The 22,124-nt window shown below is 37.9% G+C and overlaps 2 protein-coding genes across 4 annotated transcripts in view; one reads left to right on the top strand and one right to left on the bottom strand.

Moving 5' to 3' along the window:
• Positions 1 to 22,124, top strand: part of NRAP (nebulin related anchoring protein) — a 53,802-nt gene that overhangs the window by 11,713 nt on the left and 19,965 nt on the right. For 2 of the 3 annotated variants that reach the window (XM_009476052.2, XM_087764160.1), the window contains exons 10-25: positions 862 to 966; positions 2,845 to 2,961; positions 4,734 to 4,838; positions 5,788 to 5,895; positions 6,602 to 6,706; positions 9,108 to 9,206; positions 9,725 to 9,829; positions 11,442 to 11,549; positions 12,396 to 12,497; positions 13,006 to 13,203; positions 13,427 to 13,531; positions 15,843 to 15,941; positions 17,852 to 17,956; positions 18,425 to 18,532; positions 19,162 to 19,473; positions 20,536 to 20,640. In XM_009476052.2, the coding sequence (XP_009474327.1) occupies positions 862 to 966; positions 2,845 to 2,961; positions 4,734 to 4,838; positions 5,788 to 5,895; positions 6,602 to 6,706; positions 9,108 to 9,206; positions 9,725 to 9,829; positions 11,442 to 11,549; positions 12,396 to 12,497; positions 13,006 to 13,203; positions 13,427 to 13,531; positions 15,843 to 15,941; positions 17,852 to 17,956; positions 18,425 to 18,532; positions 19,162 to 19,473; positions 20,536 to 20,640 (1,986 nt within the window). The remainder of the gene's footprint in view (positions 1 to 861; positions 967 to 2,844; positions 2,962 to 4,733; positions 4,839 to 5,787; positions 5,896 to 6,601; positions 6,707 to 9,107; positions 9,207 to 9,724; positions 9,830 to 11,441; positions 11,550 to 12,395; positions 12,498 to 13,005; positions 13,204 to 13,426; positions 13,532 to 15,842; positions 15,942 to 17,851; positions 17,957 to 18,424; positions 18,533 to 19,161; positions 19,474 to 20,535; positions 20,641 to 22,124) is intronic. The other variant, XM_087764161.1, reaches the window with a different exon arrangement.
• The window catches only part of HABP2 (hyaluronan binding protein 2), a 45,505-nt gene continuing 43,362 nt past the window's right edge, over positions 19,982 to 22,124 (bottom strand). Inside the window, exon 14 of the mRNA XM_087764163.1 lies at positions 19,982 to 20,115. The gene's annotated coding sequence lies outside the window, so the exon portion shown is untranslated. The remainder of the gene's footprint in view (positions 20,116 to 22,124) is intronic.

The following is a 22,124-nucleotide window of genomic DNA, read 5'->3' as shown; positions in this document are numbered from 1 at the left end:
GGATTTATAGAATATTACAGAGAAGACACATTACACTGTATCTTACTTGTTTGTATACTTACTGTATTCTCTGCAGATCTTGCCATAGAAAGCATTGGGATGGTCATTGTGTATTACCTTTTTAAAAAGAAGCTCCAGTATTTTGTTATTAAATTATTAAAAGGCTTTTCAAATTGTCAAACAGTTACACATAAGCTTATCTATAGACAGATTTATGAGTATTAATTCCGCAACAATTGTTCTTTTAAATCGAGCAAATGGATTTTTGTGATTTTGTTCCCTAAGGAGTTTGCCACTTTAATATCTAGATATTTCTGCTTCATTAATGAATCCCTCTTCAAATATATCGCTGCACTAGAGAAACATTATTTTTGGTCAGTTACGATGTGCGAAATGGCCTTGAAGAGACCAAGAGACCTCTGTCACATCACAGAGGAAGGCTGACCCTATGCTAAACTTGGGAAGTTTAAGCAAATCTCCTGGCTGCCCAAACCATTAGATATTTTTATAGTTTTCCAGGGAAACATATATTAACAAAGAGAGGGGCTAGCAGATATCATCTCTGTAAGAACTGAGATGAGATTAGAAGGATGTACATCATTGCATACTTGAATGCTATCTTGACTGTAGCTAATTGCTACCTAAATTTCTCTTGCAATGCAACACAAGTAATTTTACAGGCACAGTTAATTTAATGGGTGATTTTAGTCTTACAGTTGGTCATTTTATTCTCTTTTTCATTAAAAAAAAATACAATGAAACAATGAACTTTCCTACTAACAAGGACTATGGGGCTTTGTGAACTCACCCAAGGCCCCACCTGCTCATGTATGATGAGTAAACACTCTGAATTTTCTTCAGGATTATATGGATGAGTATGAAGAACGCAGAGGGAAAGGAAGCTTTCCTGCTATGATCACTCCAGCTTATCAAAATGCCAAGAAAGCAAATGAATTAGCAAGTGATGTAAGTATGAAACCTGAATCAATACAATTCATAAACAATTAAAGCCAGCAGTTTGTCAGAGCAGTGCCTAGGAGGAGAATGCTAAAATTACACTTGAGAAGTAAACAACAATGACATTTCCCTGCATTGCCGGGAACTGGATGGCTCCGGGGATTAATAATATCCATTAATAGAAGGGGACACAGCTCCAGCTTTCATGAGGGAGGAGGTGGATGTAGCAACTAATGGGGATCCCTACTGTTAGGTTAACCCTCCTGGCAAGTTTGCACCTGTATTATTAATGAAACCTTCAACTGCCTTAATCATCCTGTGGACTACTGTGGTATTCCCAGTAGTGAATAAATGGAAGATGAATGAGCTGAACTGGTTTTGATATTTTGATGTATCATGCCTCTAGCGCAAAGCCAAGTCATATGGAGGAAAAGAAACCATAGAGTATGACACTGTCACTTCACAAGACTGAGGTTATTTCTAGGCTGGGGATTTTTAGTTTTGGGTGGTAAGCTAAAGAATTGTCAAAAAGGGTGGTGATGTGTGATTCTTGCACGCAATCCGTTGATTGAAGAGCCTCAGTCCTATTTGAGGAGACCATTTCTAGTAGTGACAAAAATGGGTCAGTCTGTAGGTCACTACCCTGTGGCTGCTGTGAAGGGGTCCTGCAAGTGACAACCTTTGTAGTGTGGACACCTGACCCCCATGGGGCTATCTGAGCTGATGGGCTCAGTCTGCTTTCAACAGACAGATGGTTGAGTCTTTCAGCTTGTACTAGCCTGGACTAGACACTAGCAGTGAGCTAGAGTGAAAGGATCAGTCATATTCTGTTACCTGAGCTTATGACTGAGAGAATATAAAAAACCTGAAACCTTCTGTGATCAGTCCCTATTTTGATGACAAACTCAGTGATCCTCTGTTTAAACATGAAATATTTAACCTTTCCAGATAAAGATGGCAGTTTCATAGGTTTTCAAAATGCTAATGGTCAGCAGTTTCCTTATTTATTTGTAATACCTAGAGCAAGGAGAAGCGTTGGTTCATGGCAGTAACACACCATGTTACTTATCAAGCTGCTACATATCTTTAAAGCCTGAGAAACTGTGTACAGACTTGGAAAATAAAAAACACCTTGCAGTTCAGCACATTGTTATTTTTTTATACTATGAATCTGATTTTTAAAGTAGTAACATAGGACGAAGAATATAAGCATCTCCTTGTATGCAAGAAATACTGAAGTATATTCCCAACAGGGTTTTTTCTGGACCAAGTTTGGCAAAACGCCAGTATAGATATTAACTCTCTTCACCAATCCTATCTCAACTTAAGTCAATAGCCAGATGTCTAAATTAAATTAACAGATCCCTTATTTCAATGTTGATTTGGTAGAGAAATAGAATTGTCTTAAAACATTATAAGTGCAAAAAGATACATCTTTCTCAAAAAGCTGGTTTCTACAAAAGGAAAAGTTCACAGAGCACTTGATGACTATGACTATCTTTAATTCTCTGACTAGAAGTCTAAAATTAAAGTACTGAGAATTAACTTCAGTAATAGAAGAGCATACAAGCTCCGACCAGTCACTAGCCAAGAATCTGCTAGTTATCTGTTCAAGCTATGAGCAACAACCAGTGCTTTTCTATCTATGTAAAAAATGGCTTAAAAAAACGCTGTCTAGTGAAGTGGCTTGGCAGGGATTGTTAGGGCTGTGATTTCACATGTGGTTTATTTCAGGAAGTAACAACTTACAGTGTTTTAACTTAGCAAGTTCTATTTGCTTATCAAAGTGAGAATAGGAAAAATCTTATCCCAACTCATGAAGCCAGTTTAAATAGCAATGGTGAAAAGGTAGACATCTATTTTATAGTTTCCCCTACTTCTTTTCAGATAAAATACAAGAAAGATCTTTCCAAGATGAAAGGTGCAGCTCACTTTCACTCCCTAACGGCTGAAGACAACTTAGTCCTTAAACAAGCCCAAAGTGTTAACAAGCTTGTCAGTGAGGTAAGGCATTGAACCGATCTGTTAACAAGTTTGAGAGCAGCTCATGCAAACATTTGTGTCTGATGGGTAAGGACTACAAATACAAAAAGCTGTTGTTCTTATTGCCCAATATGTAACAAAAATGATCTGTGTGTAGCACAGTAACTGGAGAGAAAGGTGCAAGAACAGATCTTCATGTGGTGTTGTCTGGCGCTTCCAGTGATCTGTATAAAAGTATCAGAAATTAACCCCAGAAGAGTAATTCTAATTCTGGCCACATGAAGAATAGAAATCTAAAAAAAAACCCTGAATTGAGCTGCTAATGTGCTGTGAAGTTATAATCATAAATGCTTTAGGATGACTTGGGTGTGTACCTTAGAGTGTTTCAAAGAAGGTTCTACTCATAATTAAAAAATAACAGCAACAGAGCCAAAATTTGTACCATTCTATTAATGCAGGTTTCTTTTTTCTTCCATCATGTGAAAGACTGTGAGTTACTGATAATGCATTCTTCTTCTGCTTGGCAAGGGAAGATTGCTAGAGAATTCTCAGCAGATTCTGAATTATTAATTTATTTATAGTGTCATATCAGCTATAAAGCTATTAATAAATGTGAGTTTCTAGAGCTTCCCCATGGCAGTTTAAAAACTTATACTCTTGAGATGTCAAAGTATAAAACCTTCAATAATGAAAAACCCCTGGAAGTAGGACTGGAAGGGGCCTCCTGGGCCAATGATTCCTGGCTCCTGCTGTTTCGGCACAGTATAATATAATCCTCCTCTTCTAATTTCTAGCCTACATTTATTCCTGTCCACTTTATTACTGTTGTGTTTTGTGCCAACATTGCCCTTTAGTTTAAAAAGTTCTTCTCCATGCACGATTACCTTTCTGAGATGTTTACAAACATATATCATTTTCTCCTCTCTGCCTTTGTTTGCTTCCACTAAGCAAGTCAAATTCTTCTCATCTCTCAGTCTTTTGCTGCAGCTGTTACAGGCTGAGTGCGTGTTCCTTGAACAGGAATGACTGTAAGAGTACATAAGTTCTTGATGAGATCTTGCTGGAACCTGGTACATAGCACACGCACTTCCCAGTGCCTGCTCAAAAGTCTCCTCTTGCTCCTGCCTTGGACTGCATTTGCCTTTTTTCATGGCTGTGTTACTTTGGCATCTCGCCATCTTTCTGTGGTCAGCCTACATATGAACAATTTTCTCTTTCTTAGCCTTTCCAGGTGATGAGCTCTTATAGCTGAAATTTTTATGACTACTCCCTACATATATTAACATCTACATTGCTGAATTTAGTCCCATTTCTGTTACCCCTTTTAATATCACCCCTAGCATTCCTACTTCAGAGCAAAGGTGCTTAATGAAAATATTAAACCAGTTCTGTATTTGAACTTACTCTGAAGAACTCTGCTCGTAAGCTTCCTCCTGTTCAGTCCTTCCTGTTGAAAAATACCTATTGCTTTTTCTGCTTTCACTTGCTCCACACTCACCTTAAAATTCCGTTGTAGATCCTTGTTTTTGTTAATAATTTTCTTCACGGCACTGTCTCATACACTTTGCTGAGGTCCAAATGGATGAAATTGTTTGCATTTCTTTTGCCTATAAAATGAGAACTGAGTATATGAAAATCATCTTTATATTAATTTTCATCATAAGCCATCTGATGAAAGCCATGTATCAAAATCTCTGAACAATGGGTCTGGCTAATAAAAAGTGTGTAAAGGAACTTGACAGAGCAAGTTAAGGTTTTACCATATCTTTCCCTTGTGCATTTTTGTCACTAAGGTGGAGTATAAGAAGGATCTCGGAAACAACAGAGGCTACAGCATGAACTATTGTGATACTCCGCAGTTCAAGAATGTGAGCAAGATCTCAAAATTCACCAGTGATGTAAGTTTTCGGTACTTCGTGTGTGGCTTGCTTAACCTGGTAGCTGCTGGAATCGCAAGTCATCTGTGTGTGTGTTTCAGATAAGCGTGCACTGGGAATTTTGTTATAACTGATTTTAACCCATGTATGTACAGCACCTATCCTAGTCTGTCCTGATGGATAACTGGGGGTCATTTTATATAGGATTATGAAAAGAACTATTATGATACATGGTAGAGAGATTACTTACAATGGACTGCTGATCTAGACAAGTAGCTGTCAGTTGTTACTGTTATCTGTCATAATTATTACTTAATTCATTGTGTATGTCCATTTCCTGGCTGGAAGGGTAGGCAGAAGATACTTTACCAGAGTTAATGTCAAAAAGGAATGTGTTTACTGTGTGAAAGTAATCAATATTAGTAATTATACTGCTTTTATCTCATGATACTGAAGTATAATTTTGCTTTATATTTCTTGCTACCATACTCTGAAATCCAGGAGGAGTAAATCTTCTGCCATACAGATGAGATGGTAGAGTAGTTAATTTATCTTGTTGTCGAATTCCCTACTCTGGGCTTGGTGAAAGCTGCACCAAAACAGTCCAGTTTTGGTAGATGATTATCTGTTCATTTGTTAATGTACAAATAATGCTTCCCTGCAACTTCATTCTAATATTTATTTCTGATGAAATAATATGCAGCAATAGAATGCAGAGGTATCTCCTTTATGTGACATCCAGGTGATCTGAAGAATATGTAAATGACATCTTGTAAAAGAGGAAACTCACAGAGGGTTTTAGTTTTTATTTTTTAAAGTACTAAGGTTGTTGTGGACTCATGAGTTTCTGTAGTGGTGCATCACTAGTGGACCACCACTGTAATAATTTGTCTCACTCCTGTAACATATGGAAACTCATAGAAAAACTAAATATATTTTCTCAGGGTTTTTTTTTGCTTTTTTTGTACAGTTTAAATACAAAGAAACCTACCAGAACCAGGTGAAAGGTCATTATGCAGGTATCGGCATGGACAAGCGAATGCTACATGCCATGAAAGTTGGCAGCTTGGCAAGCAATGTAAGTATTTTTTAATCACACTTGTATGGTTGTTGCTTTCTTCTCTTTAAGTTTTTCCAGAATTAAGTTGATGATAGAAAACTTTAGATCGTAGCATACTGGGGATCTGAAGGACAGATATGTTGAGAAGAGGGGAAATTCTGGAAACACTTTTGTACTGATTTACAGCTCACTGTGTGGAAGAAGTTAAAATAAGCAAATTCAGTGATCTGGCAACATACTGAGCTCCTTCAGTTTTCTTTGACATCAGTAGGATGCTGAAGGTTGCTTGCCACCACCCCCGGGGTCAGACCTTTGCTGAAAAAACAGTCTTTAATGAAGATTTCTGGATTCCAATTTAATTTACTGGGTTAGTCAAGAAGCTATTTCGTTACATACCATTCCTTCAAGTACATTATTTACAAATCTGTAAGAAGCTTGAGAACTAAGCAGAAAGATAAAAGAGATGTGTCATAGGTGGAAGTTAAGTTAATGCTCCCACTGTTGGCATTGGATTAATTGAGGAGCTGAAAAAGAATCAATTAGTGGCTAAACTATGCAAATAATTTCATTTTCTTTGTCACTCATGACATTGAACTTACTTTGTTTCCTGCATTTAATATTAATATTATTGTTTCTCCTTTCCTCTTGACTGATAATTATTCAAACAAATGACAGCTTAAAAAAAAGAATGATTTTTTTTTTTTTTGTTCTCCCTGTGTTTCAGATAGCCTATAAATCTGATTACAAACATGACGGTGTTGACTACAATTACCCAGCTACTCTCACTCCTTCATATCAGACAACAAGGAAGTTGGTCCCTTTGAAAGATGTAAATAATTTTATGGTTTTTTTTTTCTATGACTTGCATGGCTCATCATGTCTCTGTAGAAGAGATTGTGATAGATTGCATGTGTCAAATGATGGTTTAATCATGGGAGCAAACAGCTAGTGATAATAAAGTTAAAACAAAAAAGTGCAGGGAGTCAAGAGGGCTCAGAGGAATAGAAAATGCTGCCACCTCCTGTCATTGGCTTCAGTTCAGCACAGATTGTACAGTCACGTGAAACGAGTGGGTTCTGCCCTGTCCCTAGTCTGTGTTGCAAATTGTCTCGCCATCCTGGGCAGCCTCAAAAGCAGCATCAAGCACCAAAAGGACAGGGAGACTTAAATAGGCTTCTCATCCTTTGTGAATTCCCTGAAGAGAGGTGTTCACCTTTGAAGGGGAACTAAGTGGTCACATAACCTTCCTTATGCCTGTGGTCCATACGAGGAGGTGCCCTCTGTGCTTGGGGTTGAGTTACTGGTGGAACAATGTGAAGAAATTTGTGTACTGCTGTGGTTATATGTGCTCTGCAAATATACAGAGGATGTCAGGTTGTAGAGGATGCCATACTTTCACCTCTCACAAGCATTAAAGGCTTGATTGATCTCATCTACCATTGGGAACTTAACCGGTGTCTTAGTTAGGAGTGCAGTCACCAGGCATTACTTGTAAAATCAACAGGAAGAGAGCAGCACCTCTGCAGGGCATTTCTGACTACCTATGATGTGTATAACCTGTCTTTCCATTGAAATTGCAAGAATCCAGGGGCAAGATGCCTTAGAGAGGCCATTAGCATTATATGAGATTTATCTGGGCCTAAATAAGTCTTCCAAGAAAAAGATGGTAGCATGAAGAGGTAGAATTGAGAACCCTGACGTTTTTGAAGAAGTACTTGATATACTTCAACTGTAAGGTGCACTATTGCCTCTTCAGCGGTAATTTCAGCTTTGTCTTTGAAAAAGCTTAAAAAAGTAAAGGTCAGTGTTTGATTGCTTGGTATGTGAGAGTGTTGTATTCTTAAAGAGTTCAAAGTAAGCATGAATTCATGTCCAAAATGTACAAGTTAGTTCTACCCACTCCACACATTTCAGCACTACCTGTGGTTCTACAAGTCATAGTCAGCATCTGGGTTTGGAGTGTGTAAATCAATTGGCCAGAGAGACTCAGTTGCACTAGTCATGATCATCATCTAGTTGTTTGAAACAGTCCCAGGACTTGTCTGCTCACTGATAACCAATGCGCTTATTTTGAACTCTTCAAGAATGCAACTCTCTTGCACACTAAGCAATCACAAGTAGCAATAAATACACAGTTTCAGTTAAAAAGAAATGATCCCTTTCTGTGGAATTAAAATTCTCTCTGTCTCTGTAAAGGAGCAAGTGAACTGTTTTAAGTACCTTGATCACTTTGGACCTGTGGGATAATTCAGGCCTTATTTCCTAGTTTTTGTTATTATGGCAGAAAGAACAAGTTTACGTGAGGACACCTGAGATAAGAAGGTTCACATTAAAATAGTTTCAGTAACTCAAAGTCCCTAGAAATGTACTCCACTTTACTGGAAAAAGGTGTTCTTAAGAAACTAGTTTTAAGCAATGTGATTTGCAATGTTTGCAAAGTGGTGATTAACTACAGTGAATGTTAATTAATGCCTACAGAGAATAATAATTGTGTCCTGCAGTGTAGTACTGAGTCCTTTGACAGCAACATGTTTGAAAGAAAGCTTCTCCACTATTTTTTTATCTTGCATAGTTTTGGGATTTAATATATTTATTTTATAGCTTATTATTGCTGCCACAATGTTAATGTGTTAGGAATTTAGTGGGCTCCAATCCTATCCATGGCTGACATTAAAATGACTTTTTTTGTACCGTAAATATGTATTTTTCTTCTCTCATCATGCACACAAAACTCTTACCACACAGGGAAATTCTGTGATTAATTATTACATTAAAACTCAGTGAAGACAAAGTGTAAGACAGTTCATCTGCTTTGCACAGCATTACGCTGGACAGATCTCTTAATAGACAGTTACAATGTTCCTTTATAAAGATAGTAATAGTCTAAGTGATGGTTAAGTATGTCAGTTTTATAGGAATGCTTTGGGGGACCAGCTGAAACTGCATCTTTTTAAGAATTTATGCTTTTGAGGGGGAGGGGTTATAAGTGAAGTTCATTTTCAAAGTGGAATACAAACTATGATCTCAGACTAGGAAATTTTCAGAGCATTAACTCAGATCTCATCCAAGAGATCCTGGCGTTTTTCCTTACCTCAATTTATTATGGTTTAAGTAATGATTTATCCAGAGTATTAGCTAATAAAACTTTGCCTAATCAATCTCTCATTTTCCAGCATGAACATTTCTTCCTTTATTAAATCTTTTTTTTTTTTAATTTTATCTTAAATTAGGTAAACTACAGGCAAAGCATAGACAAGCTGAAGTACAGCTCTGTTGCCAGCACTCCACAAATTGCTCAAGCCAAAATAAATGCGCAGCAGCTCAGTGATGTGAGTTCTGTCATCATTAGCCACCATTGTTTATTAGAATTGAGATAATTTTATTTCATAGCATTTGTAGCACTTAAGTGTTTTTATTCTTGATAGTTCATCAGCAGATTTACAACCAAAACAAGAATACAAATTGAATGAAATCACTTCCAAAAATGTGGCAAGCATACCAGTAGAGTTAATATTTTCCTCCATTTTTACAATTTGTATTAGTGTGCTTTGTTAGGGATTTATCTTCTGTGTATTTATTAATGCATGTTTTTTAATAATATATTCTATACTTACAGATAATCAGTAACTGTTCTATTTATAGAATAATTATTCTACTTCCTAGTATCTAAGTAAAAGTTATAATTGGCTTATTGCCCTTGTACTTATGTCAGACATACCTATAAGTGTATCTATAACATATGGCACTAATAGCCTGAAATTCAATGGCAGTCAATCAGTGTAACGGTCATATTTTTAGTGAGTTAAAAATAACTGAGCTTATTGTTGACTTTTTCAATGTATGGCAGTTGAACTACCGAGCCCAGTATGAGAAGACAAAAACAAATTACACTCTACCTCAGGACGTACCTCAGTTAGTCAAGGCAAAAGCCAATGCTGAATTATACAGTGAGGTAAGCCAAGTGATGTGGAAATATTGATATTCATGATGCCGTTAATAGACAGAAATGAATGTAAAGATGATGACACTGTTTCTGGAAGCATTTAGTGTTTATCATCAGTCTTTACTAAACTGCATGAGGTATGGTAACCAGAATACATAGGGGTACAATCTCAAGTATAGTGAAACCGCTAGACTTTTTTTTCAAGACCTTTTCAGATGATTTGAATTTGTTTAGTAAATCAGTGTTCACTTCACAAAATTAACTGATTCTGAGATGGTATTTTTATGGAGTACCAACATTTTCACATTTCTAATAACTCAAAGCCTACTGAAGTCCATGGAAAGAAACACAGTGACTTCAGTGAACTTGGATCAAGCCCACTGTTGCTACCATTCATAAATCATGACAGTATGTAGTGGTTTACTTAGAGACCTGGGTGTTAAAGTCAAGCACTTGCGGGAAAAGTTTAACTTCTATTTAATTTTTAAAGTATTTTTCAGGCCTCCATTGTTGTAGATAGTTTTGGAGGGGAAAAAAGCCCAACAGGACAAATAAATGCAAAACCAGAAAAAAACTCCAGACTTATCACTGGTGTGACTGTTATTTTTGAGCCAGTTTCATAATTTTTCATGATTTTGAGTTGGCATTACTGCAAGTTTTTCCTGGCATATCCATACCTTGTGTTCTTCCCCTAAGTTTTATTTGAGTTGCATTGGTGAAGTGTTGTGGAGCAACATTCTTTGTGGTTATAATGTGCTGGGATGCATGCTCATTGTTAGATATTAGTAAAATATAACCATACGAAAAGCTAAATCCAGAAATCAGGCCTTCCTGGATACTTCATTAGCTGCATGCATAGTATGCATGAAGGCATACTTGATCCTGCTCTAATGGAATTTCAAGTGGAACCTTGAAAAAGAGCTTAAACAACTAGTAATTTAACTTCCATTAACTTTCAGAAGTTAAGTATGTGATTCTCATGCATTTCCTCTACGTTGGTGATATAGTGTGGCTTATGAGTGTGCTTTTGAAGTAAATCTCCTCATCATAAGGGTTGCTTCACTGAGCTTTGCTTCGCATTGTGGAGTGGTCTCAGAGTACATGAGCTGGATTCCTTTTGAATGAAGCCAAACCGAAAGATGCTCTCCAGCAGCTCACATAAAGAGCTGCAGCTACAAATAGGCATTTGGTGCATGGGACCTGACAAGCTCTAGTTTGGTGGGGGGGAAGAAAAATGCTGAAATGAGTAGTGTAATGTCTGATTCTGAGCACCAGCTGTTCTGCCCTATAGATCAGCTCCTATTGATCTACACTATTTGTGTATGTAGACATAACCACAGGCACTTTTGCAAAACCTTCCCTCCCCCATGCCTGTTTAAAATTGAGAGCTACTGGTGCATGTTCTGGGATTTAAAGTGCCTGTAAACTCCAAGAATAAAATTCTTGACTCAATCCTGGCCAATTAATTAGCCCCAAATGATAATGAACTGTGACTTAAGAAGGTTCCAGTTTGTGGACTGAGCATATTTATACTTCTGTTTTGCTCTTAGTCATTTTATGTTCGTTTGAAGATCTTGTGTGTTTATGTGTTAGTGACCTGTTGCTGTCTTTGCTTTCTCAGATTAAGTACAAAGAAGGCTGGGAGAAGAGTAAGGGCCGGGGCTTTGAAATGAAACTTGATTCTCTGCCTTTACTTGCTGCCAAAGCTTCAAGGGATCTTGCCAGTGATGTATGTTATATTTAATTACCTAGAAATTATTCTTTATATATGTTGCCACAGCACAGGGAAATAAAGCTTAGCTCACTTCATCTAGATTTTTAGGTCCTGCATTTGGCTGTCCATCTTTCTCAATGGCTGGTGGACTATTGGAAACTTTCTCAGACTCTGCTATGAAATTTCACTCTCTGAAAATTATTTTCTTAAATACAAGTGTACAGAAGGAAGCAAAATTTGCAAAATAACAATGGCTCAATCCTCCCATAATAAAATTCAGTGTTTTGAATTGTTTATAGCCTCAAAAATACTGTCATCATCCACTGCAAAGGGAATGCATATTTCTTCAGTCTGCTTCTTTAACATAAACACATGTATATAAAAAAATTTCCAAACAAACTCTTTTTAAAAAACTTATCTCATGATTCTTAACCTGTGGAGAGGCAGAAAAGGAAGAAACTTTTCCTGCAGCTGGAAAGTGTTCAGCAATGATGGTGATTCCGAAATGCCACCTCATTAAGAAAATAAAATCTTGAATTCCTTGGTTGGTTTTCACATGATTGATTTCTTATCTTTTGCTTTAAGAACCAGATCATTTAGCTAATCAGAACACTTTAAGTTTATAAGCATATCCACCTCAGAGGAATGAGCCTTAAAGAATGAGGTTAAAGACAACATAAATGAGACCAACCTTGCACCTTTGGGAATTTCTGAGAAAATCTGGGAAATCTGAAGTGACAAAGTGAGAATCAGACTAAGCCCTTGTAAATCTTGACCATACAAATCGCTACTGAAAAACATATTGCTTATCTCTTGGGTAATTGGAAATTTTCTTTCACTTAAACTATTTTTTTTTCACAGATTAAATATAAAGAAGAATATGAAAAAACGAAAGGAAAAGCAATTGGAACCAAAGATTCAAGACTTTTGCACTCTCTGCAGGTGGCCAAGATGAGTAGTGAGGTAAATCATTTATTTCTCTTACTCAAAAGGTGTTTTTTCATAATTAGGAATCTTTCAGCAAGAATATGTGATCTACCACTGCTACTGCTTTCACTATAAGAAATTCTTGCAAGCGTTTAACAAAAATTGGTTTCCTTCCTCCAGCTGTTAACCTGCAATGATTGCACAGTATTTTTGTTCTCATAGGGAATTTTGGGTTGATGCTGTGCTTATTTTGGGACAGGAAAATAACATCCTATTAAAACCCCAATATAAACACTTCTACGTAAAACTTTCAAGTGGATAAAAGTATGTTTAAAAGTGAGATATACTGTAATAGAGCAGATGTCTCTAGAGTCTGCAAAGTTCATCTTGCCATCTGTTTTGTGGATCCCTCATAGGACCTGATTTCTACATGTGTTTTTTGCCTAATCTGCATAGGGACCCAAGCAAGAGTGGAGATTTAAGATAGCTTTGGCTTTGCAATACACTGATACAGACAACTTATTTTCATTCCTTCTATTTCTAGATTGCCTACAAAAAAGATTTTGAGGAGAGTAAGACCCATTTCCATCTGCCTATGGATATGATAAACCTGAGACATGCTAAGAAGGCCCAGGCACTTGCTAGTGACTTAGATTATAGAAAGAGACTCCATGAATACACAGTGGTTCCAGAAGATATGAAGACCAAATGGGCAAAGAAGGCCTACGGTCTCCAGAGTGATGTAAGATGATGTATACTCAGCTTAACTGTTAGAAGCAGTATGAGTGTTTATAGACTTTTTCCATTTGACATTAATTCTCGTTTCGTATGGATGCTGTTTGATTTGCACTATGACTTTTTAAAATGTCTTTGCAATGTCTTTGAAACTGGAAAGGGTGCACGTGTTCACATGCAAGCAGTGTATCTGTGTTCCCTGTGCCAATAAATGTCATTTTCTTCTACAGCTTCGATATAGGGCAGATCTGATGTGGATGAAAGGAGCTGGGTGTATCACAGAAGGAAGTCTGAATATACAACAAGCCAAAAAGGCAGGAGATTTGGTCAGCGAGGTAAGCAAAGTGCTCAGGCTTCTGTCTGTTGTTTATTCAAAGGTTTATGCACACTTATTCCACTACATTATGTGGAATAGCTAAGGAATTCCTCATATGGTAAATCTGAGAAATGGAAGAACTGATGGACATCTTTTAATTATTCTACAGTTTAGGAGATCCTGGGTTAGAGGTTAAAAGTATGTTTTCCTGTTACATGACTATTGTGTCAATTTTGTGAGGCAGAAGTCCCCTTAATTGTGCTTCCACAGTTCATTCACCTGCCCATTTTGCAGAGCGGCATTGAAAGGAATTAGAATTTCCTGTGGTACATGCTACGTGAAGTACATAGAGTTTTAAGGGACAGTGTTGAAAAATTAGGTATTTGTTAGTCATGTTTGGAAATTTCCTGGCTCTTCGGCAAATAAGGGCTGTGACTTTACTGGCAGATTCAGCTTGTGCTGCTTTTCATTGCTTTCGCTTGATTAACTCATGGTTTCGCACTGCCATTAACCTTATGGAAGTACACTTCCTCAGCTGCTTAGCTATGGTTGAGTTGCCTCACTAGTGCTAAGAAAATTGGAGGACAGATAGAAGAATAAATTAGGGGAAGTTTGACAAGAAGGATAAAATCCCACTTAGTGCTGGAGGAAGGAACAGAAGCCAGTTAGTTACTGGAGATCACACTCTCTGATACCTTGGGTCTCTGACATCCTCTCACTGCTCCTGCAAGGGGAAAAATACATCTTAGAAACAAAAGAAGAGCAGCTACTTTCAGATCCGGTGTCTTGCTAGGGATAGACTGACATCTGCTGCTGTGGTGTGCTGTAGTAAGAATCACTTCCACAAATATTTAATCCATAATGATCTGCCTTTTCATTCCAGTTCTGTGTAAGGCCAAGAGATGGCTGACAGTTGCTTAAACTGGAGACTGGTGGATATTATTTTAGAGATCTCTATTGCCATACAGAGCCTGGCATTTTGTCATTTCTTTGCAGAATGTCACTACATTGTGTTCCATGCAATGTGACAAAACATGCTGTTTTTAATCTGCCTCCCTCCCTTCCAGGTTCCTAAAATAAAGCAATGAGCACCTCTTTGAAGTGCTGCGTGCTTTTTTAACTTCTGTTTTGTGTTCCCCTAGCAGAGACACGGTGTAAACTGATATGTTCACCCATCAGTTCATACAGAAGGATTTCTCTCCTGAAATGCCAGATAATGAGAAAATGCATTTACACCTTTTCTAGGTGGAATGCCCCACTTCATGGTTGAACTGTTAAAATAAGAATTTGACTAAAGTATATAAGAAGTGTTTGCCTGGTCTCCTCTATCATACTGTCATCTTGAAATAGGGTGCTGCATTTCCTTGTGCTGTCTCAAAGATAGAAAGAGATGCTTAGCTTGCTCTCCAGTGAGTGATGCAAAAGACTCAGGCAGTGACATCATTGATTCAAAACAGGCCTAATCCAAAGCCTGATAAAGTCAATGGAAGTTTCCCACTCACTTTGGTGTGTTTCAGATGTGAAGTAAAAAGATGGAATAAAAGTAAGGGGAGTCTTATTTACTAAACTAGAAATGTTACTCTCTATGCAAATTTGTCCATTCAGGTAGATTTTTTGTAAGTACTGGTACCAGAGGATGAATGGAGCACAATGTTTCTTTCCACATCCAAGACCTGAGCCTTGCAGAGGGCTCTCATAGCTGTTGCTCCTAAGTAGGCTTGACTGCAGTGTCTATGCTGAGCTCTGCTTTGAAAAGAGATGGTGGGGAAGATTTTGAATTAAAGTTGCTTTCAGGACACTGAAATTGCCTGTTCTAGTTTAATTGATAATTTAGAAATATCTTAATAATTTAAAAATATCTCAGTAACACATGTTCAGTGATTTGAACAACACATGCATGTTCTTGAGAAGTCGCATGTAAGAAAATGAGATAGTAATATTGACTGTGTAGCTCATGAGCATTCTTGGGCCCTGACTTAAGTCATACCCAGTTTGTGAAGGACACTCATCGGTTGGTGTGCAACCTAGATCTTGTAAGATAGGTCACTAGTACATTTGGCACCAAAGAGTATCTCTGCTTGCCGTGTCAGCAGCAATGTATTTGACATGCTCTTGCACTACCCTTCTCACCACTGGGGTCCTCCCAGCAGAAGATACTAGCACTGGGTAGTATTTAGAAGCTTATTTTGCTGATAGCTGTGCTAAAATTGTCTTGGGAATTTACACGGGACTTCTGGCTCTTCCAGTTATGTACTTTTTGAAAGCACGACGTTTTTGGAGAAGGTAAATATTGTAGCAACTTTTGTGTCACCTGCTTTAATTTGATGTAGAAAAAGTACAGACAGAAGGCTGATGCTCTGAAGTTCACCAGTGTGGCTGACAGTTCTCAGATCAAACATGCCAAGAAAAGCCAGGAACTGCAAAGTGATGTGAGTCCTTGTCTGAATTTGTCTCTTTGCAAGTAGTTTACTCATAATGTGGTCATTCCTGAGGTATGTATTCCCATTCCTGAGTGGGAGGGCATGATAGTGGTAGAAGAGGACCCAGTCATGAAATGTTTCAATATATGAAATTTATTTTTTGATCTGATGGATTCTCTCATTGAATTATCTGAAATAGAACAACAACATAAAAGCAAACCCCAATGGAAATGGAAATAGGCAAGTGAGGCTTCTCATGTCAAAGGCCAGAGAGGGGTGGCGGGGGCGGGGGGGAGATGCCTCTGCAAGACAGTCTTGGCAACAAACTTGTGGGTGGTGCAGGCTGGATTCAACTATGGCTGAAATGCATTCATGAGAGGATACCTGAGTATTCCTGAGACATTAATGTCATCTGCACGAAAACTGGTTATCCATGAGGTAGTAAAAGTGAGGAAGCAAGCTGGAGGGAAAACACAGTATTCCCAGCTGATCCTCAGGCAGTGCTTCAAAGCAAGGTAGACATTAGCACAGAGACTGATATACATCCACCCCAGGTTCTGTGTTTCTCTCCACTGAGGGCCTTGTCAGACTACGTAAAGCTATGTTAGTCTTGTGAGACTGCACATTTTTCAGCTGTTGCTGTTAAGGTACTTTTAACAAAATGATAAAACAGGCATATTTTCCCAAACTGGGTGCCTTCAGAATGCTCCCTATTCTTCCTTGGGGCTGAGCAACCCTGGCAGATGGTATTTCAGAACTCCTTGGCAGGATTTAGCTGACACCAACTCACTTCTAAGTTTCCAGAAGAAGGGGAACCTCTTGTTAAAATTGCTGACCAACTAATTTTGGAACTGTAGTGACTTGGCAAGCTTTTTTTTAAATTATTTTTAATATGTTGTGCCTTGAACTGAAGATGCTGCCAGCTTCTTAGTTGTTATGTGAATGAAGCATTATTGCTTCTTGATTGGTCTTTTTCAGGCAGCTACCATGTTTTCTTTTTTTGCTCCTCTGTGTCAATAAAAACCTGGCACTCACTTGGATTCGTGTTCTGTGTCTCAAAAATGACACCAGATTGAATCAGAGGAGAACGCTAGTCTCCTGACTCCTGTTACTTACCTCCTGTGTACTGGACAATGCTGCCTTTCCGCCTGTGTGTTGAAGTCAGAATAGTAACCATGGATTTAGAGCTTTATAGTAGGGATTTTTTTTTTCTTTTTCTGTGAGATGTAAGAAATGTAACACTTTGTGAAATGGGACATCTTTTCACAGCTTTTCAACAGCTCCTCCAACAGCTTTATGGGCTTCTGAAACAGAGCAGTTCATTTCTCTGTTGACGTTGCCCTGGGATATAAAATGGAGCTGTTTGCTACTTGGATCATAAAAGGTCCTTGATATTTTCATTTAAAGTTGGAATATTAGTCCTCACTGGAGTATTATGTCAGCAATTACATTTAGGTCACAAATTTTCTCTGCAGATTCAGTTGCTTAGTTTTCTTCATTTCATGCCTAAAATTCACTATTTCCGTGTCCTATTAAAGACTTTCATTCCACCTAAAAAGTAGCTGCAGTTTAATATCGGATGAAATACATTCCTGCGTACATTTTGTACTGAATATGAATTAATGTCAGCTTTATAGCCAGTTAAGTAGCTAACTTTAGGAAAGAGAATTAAAGTATCCTGATATGTATGTTGTTTCAGTGCTTCCCTGAAATTTGACCATGAGTAATTTGGTTGACCTGACTCTGTGGGTCAGCTTTTAAATTCAGATTTGGCAAAAAAAGTCATGACGCTGAAGACTAACTCACCAAATAAATTAACCCTAACAAACCCTTGAACATTTGGGGTGTTTTAATCAGTATGTCTTCAACATTAAACATGGACTACTGCTTGTTAACCGTGCTTTCCTTTCTGTGGACAGGTTGCCTACCGGTCAGGAAAAGAGCAGTTTCTTCATCAGTACACCATCAGCAAAGATGATCCTGTCTTCATACTGGCCAAAGAAAATGCTGCCAATATCAGTGAGGTACTGTGTGAGACAGAGGTTCGGATTCCCTCACTCCTGTGAATAGTTACAGCTCCTGTTGAAATGTTTGTTCTGTGGGTAAAAGTTAAGTTCTTTCTCTGAGAAGGTCCAAATGTTTTAGATGTGAAAACTTTATATCTAAATTTAATTACTTGCTCTTAATTAAATACGAGTTACATCTGCTGTTCTGAAGGCTAGTCACTTTTAGTATTTGAAGCTGTGTATTTTCCACATTCTTCCAGATGAGTGGCACATTGACAGTTTCACTGGAACCAGTGAGATAATGGGGTTACAATATCCACAGTTACACTATGTAGGCAAAGACACCAGGGTCTGATCCTTAAACATGTGGCTGCTGAGCATGGAGTGTATGCTGGTCTGATGTTACTTGAGAGCTTTCACTGTGACTATAAAACAATAGAATATATTGATAGTAATAAAGAGACTGTGTTATTGTCATCTTTTTAGAAACTCTACAGGAGTAGCTGGGAGAAGCAGAAGGAAAAAGGATTTGTACTTCGTCTGGATGCTTTGTCATTCTTGACAGCTGCGGCAAAGAGGGATCTGGCAAGTGATGTGAGTATGGACTCCATCAGTCTTCTCTATTCTTAGGACAGCTGACAGTCCAGGTTGCTACCAGGGTGTTGGGGATGTGTCACATATGTCTCAGGGCCCTGAGCCACCCTCACTCGATTCGTGCAAAGGAATAATGGAGGAGTTGTCTGGGTGATTGGCATTCTGTAATTAGTCAGAAGGTTTGCTCTGAGCAATTCAGAGTTTTTCCCCACATGCTGACTGTGTTTTCCTATTCTCATTTTGACCCGAGGGTGAATTTTAGAACTCAAAATGAAGTGGAAGTCTCCTGTGAAACATCATAACTTAATACACCTGTGCCTGGCCAGAAAATTCCTGAAAGAACCTTCTGACCTCAGTGCTTAAAGAATGTTGTTTTTCTAGAGAGAACCAAAAAGAAAAGATTTCTTACAACTTTTTGTGAACGCATTATTATTGAGAAAATGTTTATTCTTTATAAACACTTACTAATTTCTAAGGCATTCCAGTTCCTTTTTCAAACGGACTTCTTACTTGCTTGTATCAAGGACCAAGCATGTCACAAACACTGATAGACCATTGCTTTACTACTAGCAGAGCTGTCAGTTAGGCAGCTTAGATCATTTACTCACGGTCTGTTCTTTTCTTCACAGGTTAAATATAAGGAAGGTTATGAGAAGATGAAGGGCAAGATGATTGGAGTAAAAGCTGTGGAGGAAGATTTGCAAATAGCTCATTCCCTTCAAATGTCAAAGTTGCAGAGTGATCTGGAGTACAAGAAGGCATTTGAGGACACAAAGAATCAGTTCCAGGTCTCCATGGATATGGTTAACCTTGTCCATGCCAAAAAGGCTCAGAATCTGGCCACAGATAGAGGATACAAGACAGCTCTCCATCACTACACAGCCCTGCCTACTGACATGAAAGTGGCATGGGCCAAGTGGGCCTACGGATTGCAAAGTGATGTAAGTCCAGAGCTTAATGTATTTCAACACCCTTTCATTCAACCCCTTCAGACGCTTAGGGCTGAGTTTCTTCAGATGCTTATGCTTTAAATGACATGACATATTTATACACCTAATTTTTCAACTATTAAACAGTTAGTATTAAAACAGTAAATATTAACCACTTATTTGCTCAAGAGATATATTTAAGGTGTGCAGTGTTTTTGAGGAGAATTATAATCCTGTTTATGAGCATGGCTTCTTCAAAGCCTACTTCAAATGAATAAAACACTAGGATTCATATATGATGTACATTTATTTTTTTTACCTAATGTGCAGGGAGGTTACATAATTTATGGTGGTAAAATTGGTGATAAAATTCGATATGGAGACCACATGTTCAGCTGTAGCCATCAGATGAACTGTCTGGTGCTGTAAATGGTTACAATAAGTCAGACTTTCCATTCTGAGGTTTAAGTCAGAACTCTTCAAGGAGACTAAGATAGATATGTGTACAGGTCTTGTTGAGGTGTAGGTGCCGAAACCCTTCTGGCTTCTTTGAGAAACCCAGCTGTAGTGCTTGTATAAGCTTTTGGAATTCAGTAGACTGTTGGTAGGAGAGATTTTGTGAGGAAAGTGAGAAGTACTCCTATACTCTTCCTCCTTAAAGACACATGGAAAAAACAAAACAAAATGCTTTCCCTCCAGTATAACAAAGAGATAGGGGTTGGGAAGTGCTAAGTATCATTTTCTCATTGTTGCAAATCATTAATGATCTTTTAAACAGTGCACCATGTACAATGAAACAAGTTTTTGCTACCTTAGAGTAAAAATTACAAATGACAGTGAGGTGTAGACCACTTCTAAAAATTATCTTGCAAAGCATATTTCACAAGTGCTGGTGAGTCCTGATACTTCTATTGCACTCTGTGATTTTTTTGCTTTCCTTGCAACTGTGCAATAGTGAATAAAACAAAAGCAGGCACTAATTTGACTTGGTTGTTGTTCCTGAGATGTCTGAATCCTTTAATGGCATTTTAAGTGTATGAACACCAACAATAGGACTTTTTTTTTCTTTGTCAGAACCGATACAGAGCAGATTTGAACTGGATGAAAGGAGTTGGATGGATAGCCACTGGGTCATTAAATGTGGAGCAGGCTAAGAAGGCAGGAGAACTCATTAGTGAGGTGAGATTTCATGACAGCATGTAACAGAATTTGCTGCATAATGGGTGCAAAATGTCTGTATAAAATTAAAATAATTTCCACTCAAAGGGGAAAGAAAAAGGCATACCACATGAAAGCCCTCAAAACCAGGGATAGGACTGGTAATTAGAGGGAAACCAGATACCAAACACACACCAGTAGGAGTCCATATAGCCTTTGCAAAAACAAAGTAGGTGACAAATGATATTATGAATAATAATGGCAATCAAACAGTGCTCAATTGCTACCCACTAGCCTACCTTTTTAATGAAGCAAAACAGGAGAGATGATGAAAAGATGCAGTCATTGGACCCAGAACCTTCTTTTGTAACAGATACATATTCCTTCTTGCTCCTTTTTCATATATAGTCACATTAGCTATTGAAATTCACATAGATATCTTTGCCTGTGGCAATCTATCGGCCCAAGTAGTTTTCATCGTTATTTCTCCCTATAACCAATATCACTTACAGGAAAAGGTGAACTCTAGAATCCTTTGTGCCAGTCCTGTGAGGCCTTCAGAGGAGATTGTGGTGGAAATGGTTAAAAAGTTCATAGTATTCTGTTTCTGTTATTTCAGAGGGAGTCCTATTGGCCAAATCTGCTGCAGTAGGAGACTGAATCCTGTGATTTTTTTAGATAACCACTGGTGGTGCAGGAGTCATCTGTTCATTCACTCAATGAGAATTACAGCATAACCACTGGTGTAACGTCTCAGAAAAATATGGTCATCCTTTCACATCTGCCTGATTGCTAACACTATTTTTTTCCCATGTAATCATCTACAGTGAAGAAGGAGGATTTTTTTAGACACAATAAACTAGATCCTCAGCTAGTGTAAAGCAAGGTAGCTTCATAAAAGCCAGTACAGCAATGCCAGCTGGAATAGTAACTGTGAATCTGTACAGTTATAGCATTTTGATGTTATAGTAGTGAGAACTGCCAAGTAGAAATTTGACCTGCTAGGTTGTTCATCTCAACCTTTTTGTGAGTACTAAATAATTTTAGGTGGCTATGAGCCTCCTCCCTTCTTACATACACATAGTGACTAGTCCTTGTAATGCTGCTAAAAAGCAATTGCCAGAATATAATTTCTAGGAATTTTATGTAGAGATGTTCTGGTCAACTCATATTTTTCTCTACAGCTGATCAGGACAAAGTGTAAACCACTTTTGTCCCCAGTTAAACTTAGTAAGATTGCTCATTTTTAAGGGATTTCTGTCTGAAACCAAAATATTGCTCATAAGCTTGTAATACCTTAAAAGAGTTAATATGTGTTTTACATCAGTGTTTTGAGCCCCCAAAGAATCAAGATGTTGCCTCAAGTAAAATTCTGTGGATCACAGCTCAATTTAAAGGAGAATGACGTGCCTTTAGACTCAAACACTGAGATATAAACAATTTCCAGAAGAGCCATGAGCATGCTTATTGATTTGGGAGTTCATTGGGAAAATTTAGTATGCACT

The sequence above is a fragment of the Nipponia nippon genome, unplaced genomic scaffold (assembly GCF_047370975.1).
Source record: "Nipponia nippon isolate SJK-2023a ecotype South Korea unplaced genomic scaffold, ASM4737097v1 scaffold_3, whole genome shotgun sequence".
Lineage (NCBI taxonomy): Eukaryota > Metazoa > Chordata > Aves > Pelecaniformes > Threskiornithidae > Nipponia > Nipponia nippon.
Note: the sequence above shows the minus strand (reverse complement) of the source record. Positions and strands in the feature narration are given on the sequence as shown.